This window comes from Dunckerocampus dactyliophorus, chromosome 7 (genome assembly GCF_027744805.1).
Source record: "Dunckerocampus dactyliophorus isolate RoL2022-P2 chromosome 7, RoL_Ddac_1.1, whole genome shotgun sequence".
Lineage (NCBI taxonomy): Eukaryota > Metazoa > Chordata > Actinopteri > Syngnathiformes > Syngnathidae > Dunckerocampus > Dunckerocampus dactyliophorus.
The window spans coordinates 24,421,064-24,436,115 of NC_072825.1; the positions used below are offsets into that span (position 1 = coordinate 24,421,064).

General features: G+C 43.6%; 1 protein-coding gene and 1 long non-coding RNA gene across 2 annotated transcripts in view; one reads left to right on the plus strand and one right to left on the minus strand.

Moving 5' to 3' along the window:
* Positions 1 to 696: 696 nt before the first annotated feature.
* nacad (NAC alpha domain containing) lies at positions 697 to 15,020 on the minus strand. Its single transcript, XM_054780877.1, has 10 exons — positions 14,575 to 15,020; positions 9,829 to 10,112; positions 4,778 to 9,752; positions 4,477 to 4,704; positions 4,274 to 4,365; positions 1,759 to 1,827; positions 1,520 to 1,666; positions 1,314 to 1,448; positions 1,116 to 1,238; positions 697 to 828 (listed from the first exon to the last, which is right to left on the minus strand). The coding sequence occupies exons 1-10, from the start codon at positions 14,657 to 14,659 to the stop codon at positions 814 to 816; spliced, it is 6,153 nt and encodes a 2,050-aa protein (XP_054636852.1). The 5' UTR covers positions 14,660 to 15,020; the 3' UTR covers positions 697 to 813.
* LOC129184704 (uncharacterized) overlaps positions 1,181 to 15,052 on the plus strand; it is a 28,605-nt gene continuing 14,733 nt past the window's right edge. The window contains exon 1 of the long non-coding RNA XR_008571940.1: positions 1,181 to 1,258. This is a non-coding gene — a long non-coding RNA (uncharacterized LOC129184704). The remainder of the gene's footprint in view (positions 1,259 to 15,052) is intronic.

Genomic DNA, 15,052 nt, shown 5'->3' on the forward strand with positions numbered 1-15,052 from the left:
CATAGTGTGGGGTGAGCATAAATTGGAGAACACGTGACCATTATCATGCATTCTAAGTTTTTGTGGACTTGTTCACTCAGGTAATGGGGATATTTAGACCAGGTACTTGTTTCAGGTAATGGGGATATTTAGACCAGGTACTTGTTTTAAGTAGCATCCCTAAAATACCAATGGTGATAGTAGTGTTTTATCACTACATTTTAATATTGTATTTAAACCCATAGAAGCAAACAAAGTGCGGGGTGGTTTTATTTGGATAGAAACGTACGTTTCTAAACTGGTCTGTGTGTGACATGCTTGTACTACAAGACCCAGAATGAATTGCAAGAGCTGGCCGGTGCTCGTCTTAGCACTTAACCTTTTCCTGTTCACGTCCGTCCCTCTTTAGCGGCAATTTACATAATTTGAATCAATTTGAGGTAATTTCATGTCTTAAATGTTTTTATTTTATTCACACGTCACCACGTACACATGTATGGTAAAAGTGTGTCAAAACGCAAGCTAGTGCGGTGGAGCGTAGCTATGTGCTTCAACCTGGAAGTATATGGACTTTAGGGACATTTCATAATAACAAAAAAAAATGTTGACCAAACAATGATAGGATAGTTTTTAGATACACATTAAAGAGAAAGTTATTGATACCTTTAGTCCAGACATTTAGTCAACTGTTGTGCATTACTTCAAATAAACCACAACTTGGCATCCTAACAGACTTTATTTAGCAGGTATTGGAGATGCAACATACAGTAGCAGCGATACAGCGTGGTCTTCAGGCTTTAGGGGTTGAGGATGGATTCAGATAATCCACACCATTCACATAGTCAGCTCCTGGAAGAAAGAGGGGGAGTAATATGTAAGATGTAGAATTTGAATAGCCAGTATTGTAGCCCTCGTGCTTAGCTGCACAGCAGTTCATTATGAGGTCCTACTGCCATCTCGTGGAGAGAAACTGTCATGTAGCGATGCAGAGTAAGAACGGAAGAGCTATGTGAGTTATTGGGGAGAAATTCTACTTGTCATTGTCCTCTATTCTTTTGCTTCCACTTAACCCCCCGTTGCTTGCCTGTGACTCATTAATTTGTTCACCATCTGCCCCCCATTTGCTCTCTCCTCACCATGATGGCGTTCACAATGTCGTTCTTGTTGTGTTTCAGCGCACGCACGGCCTTTGCTCGGGACACGTTGGCCTGAGCCATCACCAGCTCGATGTCCCTCTGCTCCAGACCCCCGTCATCCACCTGAAAAGAGAGAATAAAAGGTTAGAGACAATGTTAAAAGTTAAAAGAATGATCAGTGATTAGTCCATAGTGTACCTCTTCCTCTTCATCTTCGCTCTCCTCCTTGATGCGGAGGCTGGGTGGGACAGGGGGGGCCAAGGGAGTAGAGGTTACAGGCACCTTGAATTTCTCTGCAGCAGCTTTGTGAGCCTGTTGAGAAAGATCCTCGATCTGGGAAGAGTGGAGAGGAATAAGCAAGGATGCAATGACGGAAACAAGCAAAAAGAAACAAATATACTTACCTTAGCCTCCCCAAATACAATATAAATGTCCGACGCAGGGCTTTTAAATACATCAGGTCGGCTGATGACAAACAGGATACTCTTGGACTTCCTTATGGTGATTCTTGTCACACCGTGGACCGGCTTTAAACCCAGTTTAGACATGGCCTACACACACACAGAGCAGCAGCTAATAAAATAATACTGGCTTCATGATGATTAAATTCAAGGATGCATTGTTTTGAAGTGCCTTATCTGACCTTACGGGCCTTCTTCTCACTGCGGCTCTGTTTTGGTCTGTTCAGGCCTTCGTCTGCAGAGGAGAGAAGCTGCAGGACAGGCGCAGGTGCTATATTAAAGACTATTTTAGGAAACATGACACAAAAAGTCCTCAACCTAATTAGCTAAAAATAAAAATTTGGTAGGGTGGGTTATATTATGAGGTCATATTTGAAAAGAACGAAAGTCAGTGTTTCCCACAAGACTACATTCTATCTGTGGCTTTGGGTTAGCGTTCTAATTCGCATAGTTGGCAATGATGCAAAACTCCGGCCAGAGTGGAGATTTTCAAAAAGTCAGACTCGGTGTGTGTGTGAGTGGACGGGTAAAGCAGAGCGTTTTTTTCAGTGCCATAAGAAATGTGCAAAATTATCCATCCATCCATCCATTTTCTAGACCACTTCTCCTCATTAGGGTCGCGGGGGCATGCTGGAGCCTATCCCAGCTGACTTCGGGCGACAGGCGGGGTACACCCTGGACTGGTCTCCAGCCAATCGCAGGGCACATACAGACAAACAATCATTCACACTCACATTCATACCTATGGACAATTTAGAGTCACCAATTAACCTCACCTGCATGTTTTTGGAATGTGGGAGGAAACCGGAGTACCCGGAGAAAACCCACGCGCACACGGGGAGAACATGCAAACTCCACACAGAAATGCTCAAGGGAGAATCGAACCCAGGTCTTCCCGATCTCCAGGCTGTTACTGTGTTGGGCAAAATTATCTAATGTTTTTAAATCTTACAGTATTTAACAACAAAATATGAAGTTATTGACTTACGGGTATTTCATTTCGTGCAGTGGAAGACGCCCATGCGTGTGCCTTATAACACGCGCAGGTGTTTTAAAAAAAAAAAAAAACATTCATGATATTTCCTGGGCTGCATGTAAGTGTGCGTTGATTTTAAAGACAATGTACACGCCATTGTACATCTATCACTATATTGATGAACAGATGTGTGATAATGTGTGACGAAGTCAGCTGTGGTATATGTGTATGAAGTGTGTTAAGAAGCAGGGTTACAATGCCATCTACTGTATAACGACAAGCTATACAGACAGCCCCATTATAATGTATTTGTGAGCCAGGGCAAACACGTACAGCCAAAAAAAAGGTAGCGCCAAATCTATCTGTGGCGGTCCAAATTTATTTGTGGCGGCCAAATAAATGAATGTGTGGGAAACACTGAAAGTAGCATATGCCCCAGGAACTTGAATGTATCTCATGTCTCATCTTAGTATAGCAAATAATGCAGTGATTCAGAGGTACGTTAAGTATATAGTACAATACAGTAGACGCCCCTACAATGTTTTATGTTATACGAAGCGTAAAATACATGTAAATAGCCTAATCCGTTCCACGATCTTCCCACACTCACACCTTTGGCCCTTCAAAATATTCAAAGTCCACCAAATATGGTGGGAAAATATAAGAAAACGTTAGTATAAACATAGTAGAGTAACATTCCAATGTAAAATAAGGTAATAAATAAGATTACTGTAAATGAATAAAACTGAAAGGTGTCACCAAGTGTACAGTACTCTGTTAGTCTGAACCTGCACCGACTTAAAAAAAAAAAAAAACTTGCACCGACTTAAAATTTGCCAAAGTGAAACCCCTTTTTTATGTTTTCATGAAAGAACTGAAGCTGTACTTCAAATCAATATCCTCTGCTAATAACAAGAAAGCTATCAAGACTATAAATCTGTGCTCCCACTTCAATATCCTCAATTTAATTTTCATTGCTCATGTCCCCTGGTGTAACTTACTTTAATAATAATAATAATAATTATTATTATTATTATTATCTTTATTTTTTTTATTTATTAATTTATCACTTTTCTGTTACGTTTTTATTTCTTTAATCTCGATTTCTGTGTGATTTATTTTATGTGTTTTTGTTATCCAACTGTTATTTTTCAATGCCCATGGTTTGATGCACTGTTACTGTAATTTGTAAGGCATTAATAAAGTTGATTGAAAAAAAAAGACGCTTTACGTCACATGTGTCAAACTCGTGCCCTGGAGGGCTGAGACGCTGCAGGTTTTCTCTCCAACCAGTTTCTTCAGCAGGTGATTTAATTGATGAGCTCCTTCCCTCAAACTGAAGGTGTTGAAGGCTGGAAAGAAAACCTGCAGTGTCTCGGCCCTCCATGGCACGAGTTTGACACCCCTGCTTTACGTTATATGGAATTTCTTACGTAATACGATGCAAAAACTTTACATAAATTCTTTACGTTAAGTGGAATTTACGTAAAAGGAGGTTTACATTATGCGAGGTACTACTGTATCTGCATTAAAAGCTATAAGCTATTAAAAGCTACTGTATATGTAACTATGTAATATGTTGTGGTCATGGTTGTAGGGTTGTAGAACTGAATAACATTGAGTGCTGTTCTTAATGTTTTGACTCTCTCAATGTGACCTAATGGTGATAATTCAACTGTTCCATACAACCAGTAGAGAGTAAAGATTGTGTCCAGGCTCACCTCAGGTTGAAGAGGTCTCACTGGCTCTGCCTCCTCTAGCTCAGGGACTGACCCTTCACTCTCCGACTCATTACAGGAGGCCACAATGGAACCTAGACAAGCAAACACACATGTACACACACGCAAGAGTGTACTTTTTAAACAGAAAGAGAACGAAAAGGATGTAACCCAATGCAAATTAATGAAATGGAAAAACATCTTACAACTGTTTTTCAAGTCTTCAGAGATAGGTTGGCTGTGGTTGATTGAACAGCCAGACAGTTTGCCAGTTAGCTGATGAGAAGAGAAAGTCTGGGTTTCCTTTTGATCGGATGGACTAGTTTTCTCCGTTCGATTTCCTGTTATCCCTTTGAGAACAGACCCTTGACCATGTGGAGGGAGTCCACAATCCTCCTCGCTGCTGTCCGTCCCCCTCTCTGCCAAAGTGAAATCTTGAAAAGCACATTTATTGGTCATTCTTCTAGATGGGAATGTAGGTTATTTTGCTATCCATTAATTTCTTACCTTTGGTCATGTCCTTTGTACAAACTTGCTTGGGTTGTTTGTGAGACTGTGACAAGGATCGGTTATGGCAAGGAGGAATGGAAGATGACTCCTGGGTTGGCTCAGACAGATTACTTTGCATCTCAGAAGATCGACAGGGTAACGCTTTGGTCAATGTAGGATGGGTGACGGGGGCCTCGATATTGTTTAAAAGAGATTGCGAGAAAGGGGCTTGCTGGCTTGTGGGACAGGTTGTGTGGGATGTAGATAGCAAAGGCAAGTGCTGGACTGAATGCACAGGTTGTGATTCTTGCACAGGTGTTGTAAGTTCATGTTTTAGTTCTGTTGAAGCTCCGTCGAAAGGTGAGAAGGAGGAAACAGGAGATGTTGAGGAAGAAAAAGCCTGTGATGATGGGCTGTGATCATCATCTATGTTGTTGTCATTTATGTCCACTCTGATGCCTCTGTCACTATTAGACAGTGGTCTGTTATCAAGCACTTCCTGTCTGTTATCAAGCATTTCTGATCGGTTTTCCAGCTCTCTTTGTTCCTGATGCGATTCTTTGTCTGTTTCTAGTATGCCGTTCAGGTTTTCTCGTATACGCTTGTGAGAGTTGCGGTTCCGATCTTTTGGCCGTGTGACATTAGGGGAGAGACACTTTTCTACTTGAATCTGTGACCCACCTTTGTTTGTCTTCTGCTCTAATGAGGATACTTTGTTGGCCTTTTTGCCTGCCTTTGTTTTTGAACTGTCCTCAATCACCACTGCTGGAGTTTGTTTAGAAACATGAAAATTCTTTTCATCATCCGGAATTTCAGGACTGGAATCCGAATGTATGCCCACCTTCAACGCCTTGTGTTGTTTCCGTCTTCGCCCTTTCTTAGTAGCATCAGTTTTCTCTGTGCAAATTGCATCCCTGGCAGTGTCATGTGCAAAACTGTCAAAAAGAGTTAGTGCAGGAGAGGTGTTTCTTTCTGTTTTGTTTTTATCCTTTGCACATGCCTCTTTCATTTCCTTTGGATTTACTTCTTCATCTATCCCTGAGTTACAACTGACACACTGCTGTCCTTTAAAGGCATTTGTATTATTTGGTTCGTCAACAAGTCTGTCAATCACAGTACTGCAATTGCTTTTTCTTTGACCTCTAGTTTGAGGCTCCCCTGCCATTTCTGATTCTGACTGCAAACCTGTATTTGCACCTTTAATGGATGCAGATGCATTTGATTTGCATCGAGGAATAAATAAAGCAAACGTGCCATGTAGTAAAGAAGGTACTATATTACTCTCTGCGGTGATTGTGTGACTCTCTGGACTTGTTTGACATCTGGACATTGTTGTGCTGTCGAGATGTTCATTTGTTGAAAATTTGTCCACACTAGTGTTATCTAATGGCAAGCTACATTGACCATCCTTTGTGGATGATGTTTGGGTTACAGAACTCCCTGCTGCTTCTTGTTCTTCACCCGACGTTGTGACAGAAACCTGCAGTGGCATCTCTTCAAGTGGAATATTAGAAACTGATTCTGTGACTTTGACACTCTCAAACTGAGGTCTCACTTCCTCTGATAGAGCATTCAGTCCTTCACACATTTCTACTTCCAGTGAATCAAATGTAGCATCATTATTATTGTTTGAATCCATCCATGTTACTTGCATCTGTGTGTTATTCCCATCGTTGTCATGATTATTGGTGTCATCATCTTCAAGGAATCGCCGCTCGTCTCCCCCTACCTCTGAGATCTCCTCAATCGACTTCCAACAGATCAAATTAGAAGTTCCCTCTTCTATTTGTTCTATATCTTCTCCCCGATGCCGCTTTCCATCCTCGTTGTTATCTTTTCTCTCCTGAACATAACAAAGAGCATATTTTTGGTATGTTTCATTGCTCATGTTAGGAATCACTGGAGTCTGTGTGCTTTGGCCTTGTGTGTCACACATGAGTACACTCTCTGCTTCTAAGTCATACTTTTTCCCCAGTGACAAGGAAAGCGACTCGCCTGCTCCCAATACTCCAAATTCAGCCACTGATCCTAAATGTAATTCAGTCATCTCCATGACACGACCTGTTTCCCTCCTTGTTTCTATTTCTGAGTTTTCTCTTTTAGGTGAGATAGCCAGAGGAGAGTGAGGGGATCCAGCTGCTCCAAGCACCCTCTCATCAGTACTCAGGTTCTCCTGGCCGGAGTCACTAGGGCAATGTTCAGGAGTCAAGACCAGGTTGTCTGCAAGTCCAAAAATAACCTCTGGAGATGCAGAGATGGGGATATTGCTGGGGTTTGCACTTGGGTCTTTAGGATAAGAGAGAGGAAGCACACCTTTGTTTAAATCATTGGTGGCTGTACCCAAATCTGACAAACCCAGGTCAGTGGATCTACACTCCATGCTTCTAATTTCTACAGAAGCATTCCCATTCTTCTTTTTCTTCTGGTCTTCAATCTCAGGCTTATCAAGTCTATTGGAGGACCATTGGGATGATATGAGTCTCCTTACTCCTGCAGCTCCATGACTTCCTGTCTGATAATGGTGATGCTTAATGAGCAATTTATAAGAATCTCTTTCTGGTTCACAAGTAGGATCTTCTTCTGGACCTTCATTGCGATGCTCCCTATCATCCTCTTCTTCTGATTCCTGTACTGTACTACTAGGGTTTTTTCCAACAGAAGGTGTTGTGTAGGCTTGAATAGTGGAGTCATGGGAGTCGTGAGAGATGACACAAGAGCTGTGTTTTGGTTCCTCAAGAGAACTGCAATGTTCTCGCCTCTCACTCTCATCCCCAGTGTTGTTACCAGAGGACTCAAGGTGGAGAGGAGCTGCATATGTACAAAAAACAAGTGGTTTTAACATGTCATCCATTTGTACAGGTTTTGTTTTATCCAACAGTTTGGCACATCCTAGGGTTTCTAGGGAGTTGGGTTCCTGGGCAGAGATGTTTTCAGAAAGACAAGTGGTTTCTGGGTTATCCACTGTCTTATCTGCGCTCTGTTGTGTGTGCAGAGATTCTGTTTGACTCACTCCAATGGCATATCCCTGTTCTGATTCTGATCTTTCTGTGGATTCAAGTGAATCCAAAGGTGACGATTCTAGTGCTTGTGCATGCCTCTCAGTGCTGTAGAGGCGTTCATCTTCCTCCCCATTATAGGAAGCTGAATCTAATGAGTCATCTGTATCATCTTGGAAACAGAAGAAGTCATCCAACCCCTCATTTATGGATGTGTCTGAGAGCGTATGAAGCAAGGACCCTGAGCTGTCCTCATCTGTAGCACCCCCCACTGATTTTCTGATATACTGTCCATCTTCATCTTCTTCTTCTTCCTCCTCCTCTTCTTCAACCACTTTCACCTCCACCTTGGCCTCCACACTTGACTCTGGACTGTCGTCAGTGTCATTGTCATCCCCACCGTCCGCGGTTTCATTACCATTGATGTCGTCATCGTCATCATCGTAGTCATTGTCGTCCTCTTCGTCATCATCTTCAACGTCTGCTTCCTCCTCTCCTGCTGCGTAGGCATCACAGTCCTTTCCTTCATTTCTGTCCGTCGCTATTTCATTTTCATCTTCTGTGGGAAAGAGAGTTATTTCAAAGGAATCCGCTTTAAAAATTAGGCTTGTGTGGGGAGGAAATGGAATGAGAGAGACAGGGATCATCCTTTCTTCCTCTGGTATATCCTCAGCACAGGATGCCTGAGAGAGCATGAAAGAGCTGGGACCAAGTCTGCCAAAGGCTCCAGGACAGAAAGAATCGATGTGGACAACAGGTGAGTCAGGACTAGGGTTAGATGAGGCCATGTTGTCTGTATCAGGAGTCACAGCTGTCTTTCCATAATGTTCCTCCAATACACATGGGTCCAGTTGCAGTTTAAGGCCTGTGTGTTTTATTCTTGAATGTTCTTCAGTAGCTGCCCTAGCCTCCTCTAGCGGACAGAGGGAGCTCTCAGACTCCCCCCCATCCTCTTGTGAGTCACTGGTGTGGCTGCTACTGCTCCTTGGGAGAGGTGTATGTTCAGTCACCCAGCAAGGACGATGACTTTCTCTGCAAATCATGGTTTCAGCTTCCTTTTGAGTCTCTTCCTCCTCAAGTATCACTGTACTTGTTATTCCTAATCGTTGATTGATTACATCTTCAGAATTTTGAACATATAAGTCGCCTGGTCTCTCCTCGTCCAGCTCTCGACCTGTTCGCACCTTATCCTCCCCGACTTCATCTCCAATCTCAGACAAGGAGCCCACAAAGCAAGCCCGAGCCTCCTGTGCATCTTCTGTGGTCAGGTTGGGAGAGGTGGAGGGGGAAGTGGAGGATGCATAAGAGGAGGTCCAGCTTCCTCCCTCTGCTGTCATATAGGAGCCAGAGGGAGAGGTCATAGGGGAGCAGAGGTCATCACTGTCTGAGGGTAAGCCAGGCGAGGGGGAGCAAGCAGGAGAGCCTGGATATGAACGATGTTTAAGGTGCGAGGAGCGTGACATCACCTTAATTGGGGTGGAAGGCGCAGTATAATACAAGTCAGGGTCAAGGGATGAGGGCATACCCACTCGGAGTGGGTCAACAGAATAAATTGGCTCAGAGAAGGATAGAGCCACTGGGCAGGCCTGCTCGTGGTCGGACAGGGAAGGCACTTCAATAGTCGAGAGACTTTGACCCTCTTCCTTCTCTGTGAAATTATCCTCACCATAGGAGGAGGAAGCGGGTGCTGTGGGACAGTTAATAGGGGGAATTGGTGGGGTTGAGGGATTTACAGGTTTTGTTTGCTCATCTCCTTGTTTGTCCAGGTTTGGGGTTTTGCACTCCTCCTTGCTAGTTTCCATTTTGTTTTCTTTTGTCTGAGGCTCTGGAAAGCTTGGCATAACTGATGATGAGAGAGCCTGAACGCACTGCTTAGGAAAGCACATCCCTTTCAGGATATCTGATGTTTTAAGGAGTGTCTCTTGGCCCATCACCACCCTAGTGTCAATGGTCTGTGCCTCTGGATAGTCACTTTCCACCTCAGAACCAGTCAGTACCTGGGAACAACACACATATTAGTGTTATGAATCTGCTGAAAGGATAAAAAATGTATCATACACACGTAACACCAACTTTGATTCTCTCCATCTTAACGGGGACAAGGCGGCCACAAGGTCCATGACCGCCTAACTTTCCAGACAGTCTCAGTGGGTTGTGCCGGTGGTCAGACCCTTCAGGTTGAGGTCTTGGAGTAACAGAGGAGTTAGGTGTTGTGTGTGATAGCCTGGGTCCAAATGGGGACCTGTATGATGGGAGCAGCTTCTGAGGAGTGCTGGGAGAAGGGCTTGAACTTGTGTCACAAGGGGAAGAGCCACTGTCACTGGGTGTGGAGTCTGTGGACTGACGTCTGCTTTTACCTGCAACCCCCACCCCACCAAATAAAAAACACGTAAATGGAGTGAACAAAACTACGTTTAGTTTTTTCTCGTTACTCAATTTTTAAATGTGACTGGTAACCTGACAAACCCATTTTTTTGGGAAAACTCTTACTGAACAAAGCATGGATGTAGACAAACCTTTTGTCTTTATCTCTCTGTGTCAACATAGGCAGCTGCTTGATAGCCAAATAATATCTTTTTAACTGGAGTATCCTCTCTTCTGCGCTGATGCTATCATCTTCCATTCATGTCATGTATTAAAATCAAAGTAACATAACAAAACAGCTAGTTTATTTGTACATATGAATACATAAAATCAACAACATACAATCAATATCCCCGGTGTATGTCAATCCCTCTGTAACATAGAAGGTACAGAGCCTTCATTTTAACTAGGCCAGTGTCACCATGACCTCAGTCTGCTTGCTGATTGGCCATTTTGACACACAAGTTGCACAGCCCTGCGCCAGGCACCGACAGAAACACACACAGTTGCTATTCCCAGTTGTCACTGTCACCCTGCTTCCCAAGTCCATCAGCACATCTCTGCATGATTGCCACCGCAACAATACGCTCTAAGTGTGTTTGTATGTGAGCTGAGTCATGCCTTCCTCGCCTGTAATAAAAGAGTGATACACTGCTAAGAATGCATATTAGGGATGTCCAATATTGGCTTTTTTGCCGATATCTGATATGCCGATATCGTCCAACTCTATTTCCAATTCCGATATCAACCGATACTGATATGTGTAACATCACGTATCTCATGTCGTGGAATTAACACATATCTGTTGTGAAACTAATGGCAGCATCAGCATCAGAAATTCGCTTCTCAACGTGGCTGTAAACAACATCTCGCAAACTACCGCGTCTGCCTGCTGCTATTTCCGCGTTTTTTTACATTTACGCTACGCCACAGACATATGAATGAATGAATTGTGCATTGTTTTTGAAATAGTGTTTTCCACAACGTTGGCAAATGATGCTCTCAAAATGATGTTGTAATGGCCAAATCATGCAGTTTCAGTAGCAATGTTACAAAATTTTGAAATGTGTAAAATCAAGTCTGTGATTAATTCTATCAGATAAAGCACGACTTGAACTTTAATTGGATACCTCATTCACTTCTCTACCCAAATATTAAAGAAATCAGAGCAAATTTTATAGCACGAAATAGTGCCTTTGGTCCTCATTGCTTTAGACAAAAGCTGTGATCGACGTACGGACCTTGGCAAGTACAACCGTACTACAAAATATATAATAACTTTGGCTGTGGCATTTGTTTTAAAAGTCAACAGAGTAGCCATTTACATTATTTTGATAATCAAAAAGTCCAGGTAAGAAAATCAAGTGTCTTATTTTTCATGTATATACTGTATGCCTCACACTGCAGTGTAGCAGCACACTATGTCATCGTTTTCACCCCACGCTAACCACAAGAAATACCTAGCTATCATTGATGAGAGGAATGTACAAAATCCATCATCCACTCCATATTTGAGAAAATCTATATTTTTTTAGCATGATTTTGTTATGATATCTAAATTATCCATATATTATTTGCTTTTATATGTACAATCAAGGCATCCATATTGAAAATACGACAATGCAAACGTGACAGGTAGTAATTCTGGGTAAAAAAAAAAACAATTTTGCACCATCAGATTTTAATGAACTTTAATCTGCCGACAGATATTAAAGTGAATTAATATCCTATATGCCTTTTTTCTTGTCCTCAAGCTGCGATCCACGAGTTTGAAAGGCATAAAATCGAACTTAACATTCGGAGCAGTCGTATGAGTCGATTTGGTTCAACACTCAGTATAAATCCAAATTGAAGAGGAAGAAGTAATGTACCTAACAAACATGTATACGGATGAAAATACACCCGAAAACAGCATTTTAAGGACATCTCCACGACTCTCTAAATCGAGCGCACATGCACATTTTTTTTGCATCACTAAAATACGGGTTTTCTACCATTGCTAGTCTATGGGCCAAATACTATCGAAGGTACTTGTTAAGTCTTACCTGTGAAATGTTATTCCCTGGGATTTTGCTTGCACCACATAAATGAGGCATCTTCTCTGCTCCAACTCTTGACACATCCAATATGGCGGCGACGTTGACGTACGGCTCAGCGCTCGATGCGGCGTCTACATATATATGTCTATGAGCTACCCCGCTCACCATTAACAGTGTTTTGACAACCCACCACGTCCTGCCACCCCGAACACGGATAAGCAAAACATCGGCTCGAGTATATGCTGCGTGTTGACTGTTATGGCGACAGCAGAGTTGCTTGTGCCGTTTAAAGGGCCATATGGGCTTTCATTAAAGGGAAAAAACAATACCGATATTGACTGATATTACATTTTTATGCCAATATTGGGCCAATAATATCGGTGGGCCGATATTATTGAACATCCCTAATGCAGATAGTTCCTGCACATACTGCACATGTGTACAGTATTGTTAAAGTATGTTTTTTGAAGCAAGCCCGCATGACTACAAGGCAACTAGTTCACTGTAGCATACGCTACCGCATCTCCACTGCAGTCTCTTAAATAGATTTGTGCTGCCTTCTCCTCTCTTCCTTGCCCCAACATGGCAGTGTACTTTGAGCGGGGGTGGGGGACGGGGGCGGGGCGGGGGTTTGGGTGAGTGAAACAATAAGATGAACAAAGTAGAGCAGCATCACTGAGGCTGCAGCACCATCTCAACAGGCCTGAGGTCAGTCAGCTTGTGTTTGTGCCATTGTACTTTCACTTGTTCACTTCTACTGAGCGTGTATTACATGTCATTCTGTATTAAACTGTGACCCAAGCATTCACACTAATGCTAAATAAAATCACTACGTGGATTCAGAAAATGACATTGGTTCAGCACCGAGACGCTTCATAAAACAACAGAGTGAGACCTCAGTCACACAGTTCCTTTGTCTCTGTGGGGAGAGGTGGGGCCGCTAGCATACACACACACACACACTGCAGCAAGGGAGTGAGGAGCAATGCAAGGTAATGTACTACTGTAGAAATGAGGAGGGAAAAAAGATGGCTGCAAAGCCAAATGCCACAGCCCCCGTATGGGAATATTAATAATGAGCAAAGTGAGCCCATCAACACGAACGAGACAGTATGCTGAGTTTGTTCGAATTAATGTTAAAATCTCGTATCGTTCTCGTTGACCCAGTCTCGTGCATCGCCTCGTTTCGTGAGTTGGTTGTCCCGTGACACCCCTACTTTTTATACAAAACAGGAACAGGAATACAATGATGTCATAGCATCACCAGAAGCTGTGGGGAGGGATGCGTAGCGAAACTCTGTACCATAATGGCACCGCTGGTGACATGCTTCATGACGGCGAGGCAAAACGTAGGTATCGTTACCCCCGGTGTTACACTTGACTTGAGTTGTTACTTGCACAGACGACAGTGAGCCTCTCGCTAAAATGCTCAGGCCGAAACGCTCTAAAGTCTGGTTGTACTTCACCTCAGAAGATGCACACTCAGCTACCTGCTACAAGTGCACTACCAAGTTTAGTGCAAATCCGTTATGTATTTCTGGGGGGAATGATATTAGCTGTATCTGTCCAACTATTTACTGTTGTGTTATGACAACATGACTGTTGTGGGTCAGATCATTCTCTGGTGGGGTTTATCTTATTGTTGTTGTTATCACATATACTGTAGCATCACTAGAAGATCATAGCACTTGCTAAGCATCCAATTACCTTGCCGTGATGTCATCCCTATGCTGCACACAGCCATATCCTCAAATCATGTCTTTTTATAGCAATTTCACCCAACTCATAGCCATTCATACACATTTCATACACAGCTATTGTACTGTAACTTTAGTCACTAACATAATGGCATTGCAGTGATATAATATACACATAGCCCTTACAAGCTTTAACATTGCTCTTTTTGCATGGCAGCATTAGTGTGTGTGCTGGGTCATGCTACTGCTGTGTCATGATCCAGCTAAGGCTGCTGGGGGGAAGGGCGGAGCCACATTACGCTCATCTGACAGCTCACAACACTGCATGAGAGATGGGGATGAGGCTGCATGCGTATGAGGACATGGAGGCACTGTAGCAGAGGATGAGGCAGTGGGCCGAGGGCAGGGTTAGGGTGGGATGGGGGGGTGAGTATGGGGGGGTAAAGAAGCGAGACAGCCGCAAGACCGATTTTTGCAAGTCACAGGCTTAGAGGAGTTAAGAGCAAGGGGGCTGGCAGCAGTGATGCTTTAGGGAGTTGCTTATGCAGTAGCTGGGGGGGGGGGGGGGGGGGGGGGGGGGCATGCGGTTTTAGCACTAGGATGACATACAGCTGTATCAGCCAGACAACTGTCTTTGAGGGTCTACATCAGCACCTTCCATTGTATTCATAAACATAATAATGACCCTCTTTCTGCCGCCAAACTCACAGAGCTCCTACCTGGTCCAGGGAGCCCCGGCTCCTCCTCTCCCTGTCCTGGATGTTTGTTGGCAGGGACAGATCTGTGAGCGCTCTCCCCCGGCATGCTTCACTTCTGGCTGGCTCTGACGCAACAATAAAAGCCAGAACAGACAAGGTGAACAAGGGAGAGAGAGAGAGAGAGGAAGAGAGGGAGGGTTGATGGAGAAAGAAGAAGTGGGGGAGGGAGGGAGGGAGGGAGGGAGTGGAGTGCCTAGCGAACCAACACTGGCATCTTCCCTGCAGCACGTGTTGTGTGTTTGTGGATGAGTGGAAAAGTAGGATGACAGTGTTTGTCTTCTGTGGTGCAGCACGGTCATGCTAATCTCGTGTGTGCGTCTCCCTTACAATACATAGGTACATTTACACATGGGTGCGTTTTTATATGCATCCGCAGTTTCTTGATGCCCAGTTCTTCCTCCCCTTCCTTCCCTCGCTCTATCTGCTCTCCCAGCCATGC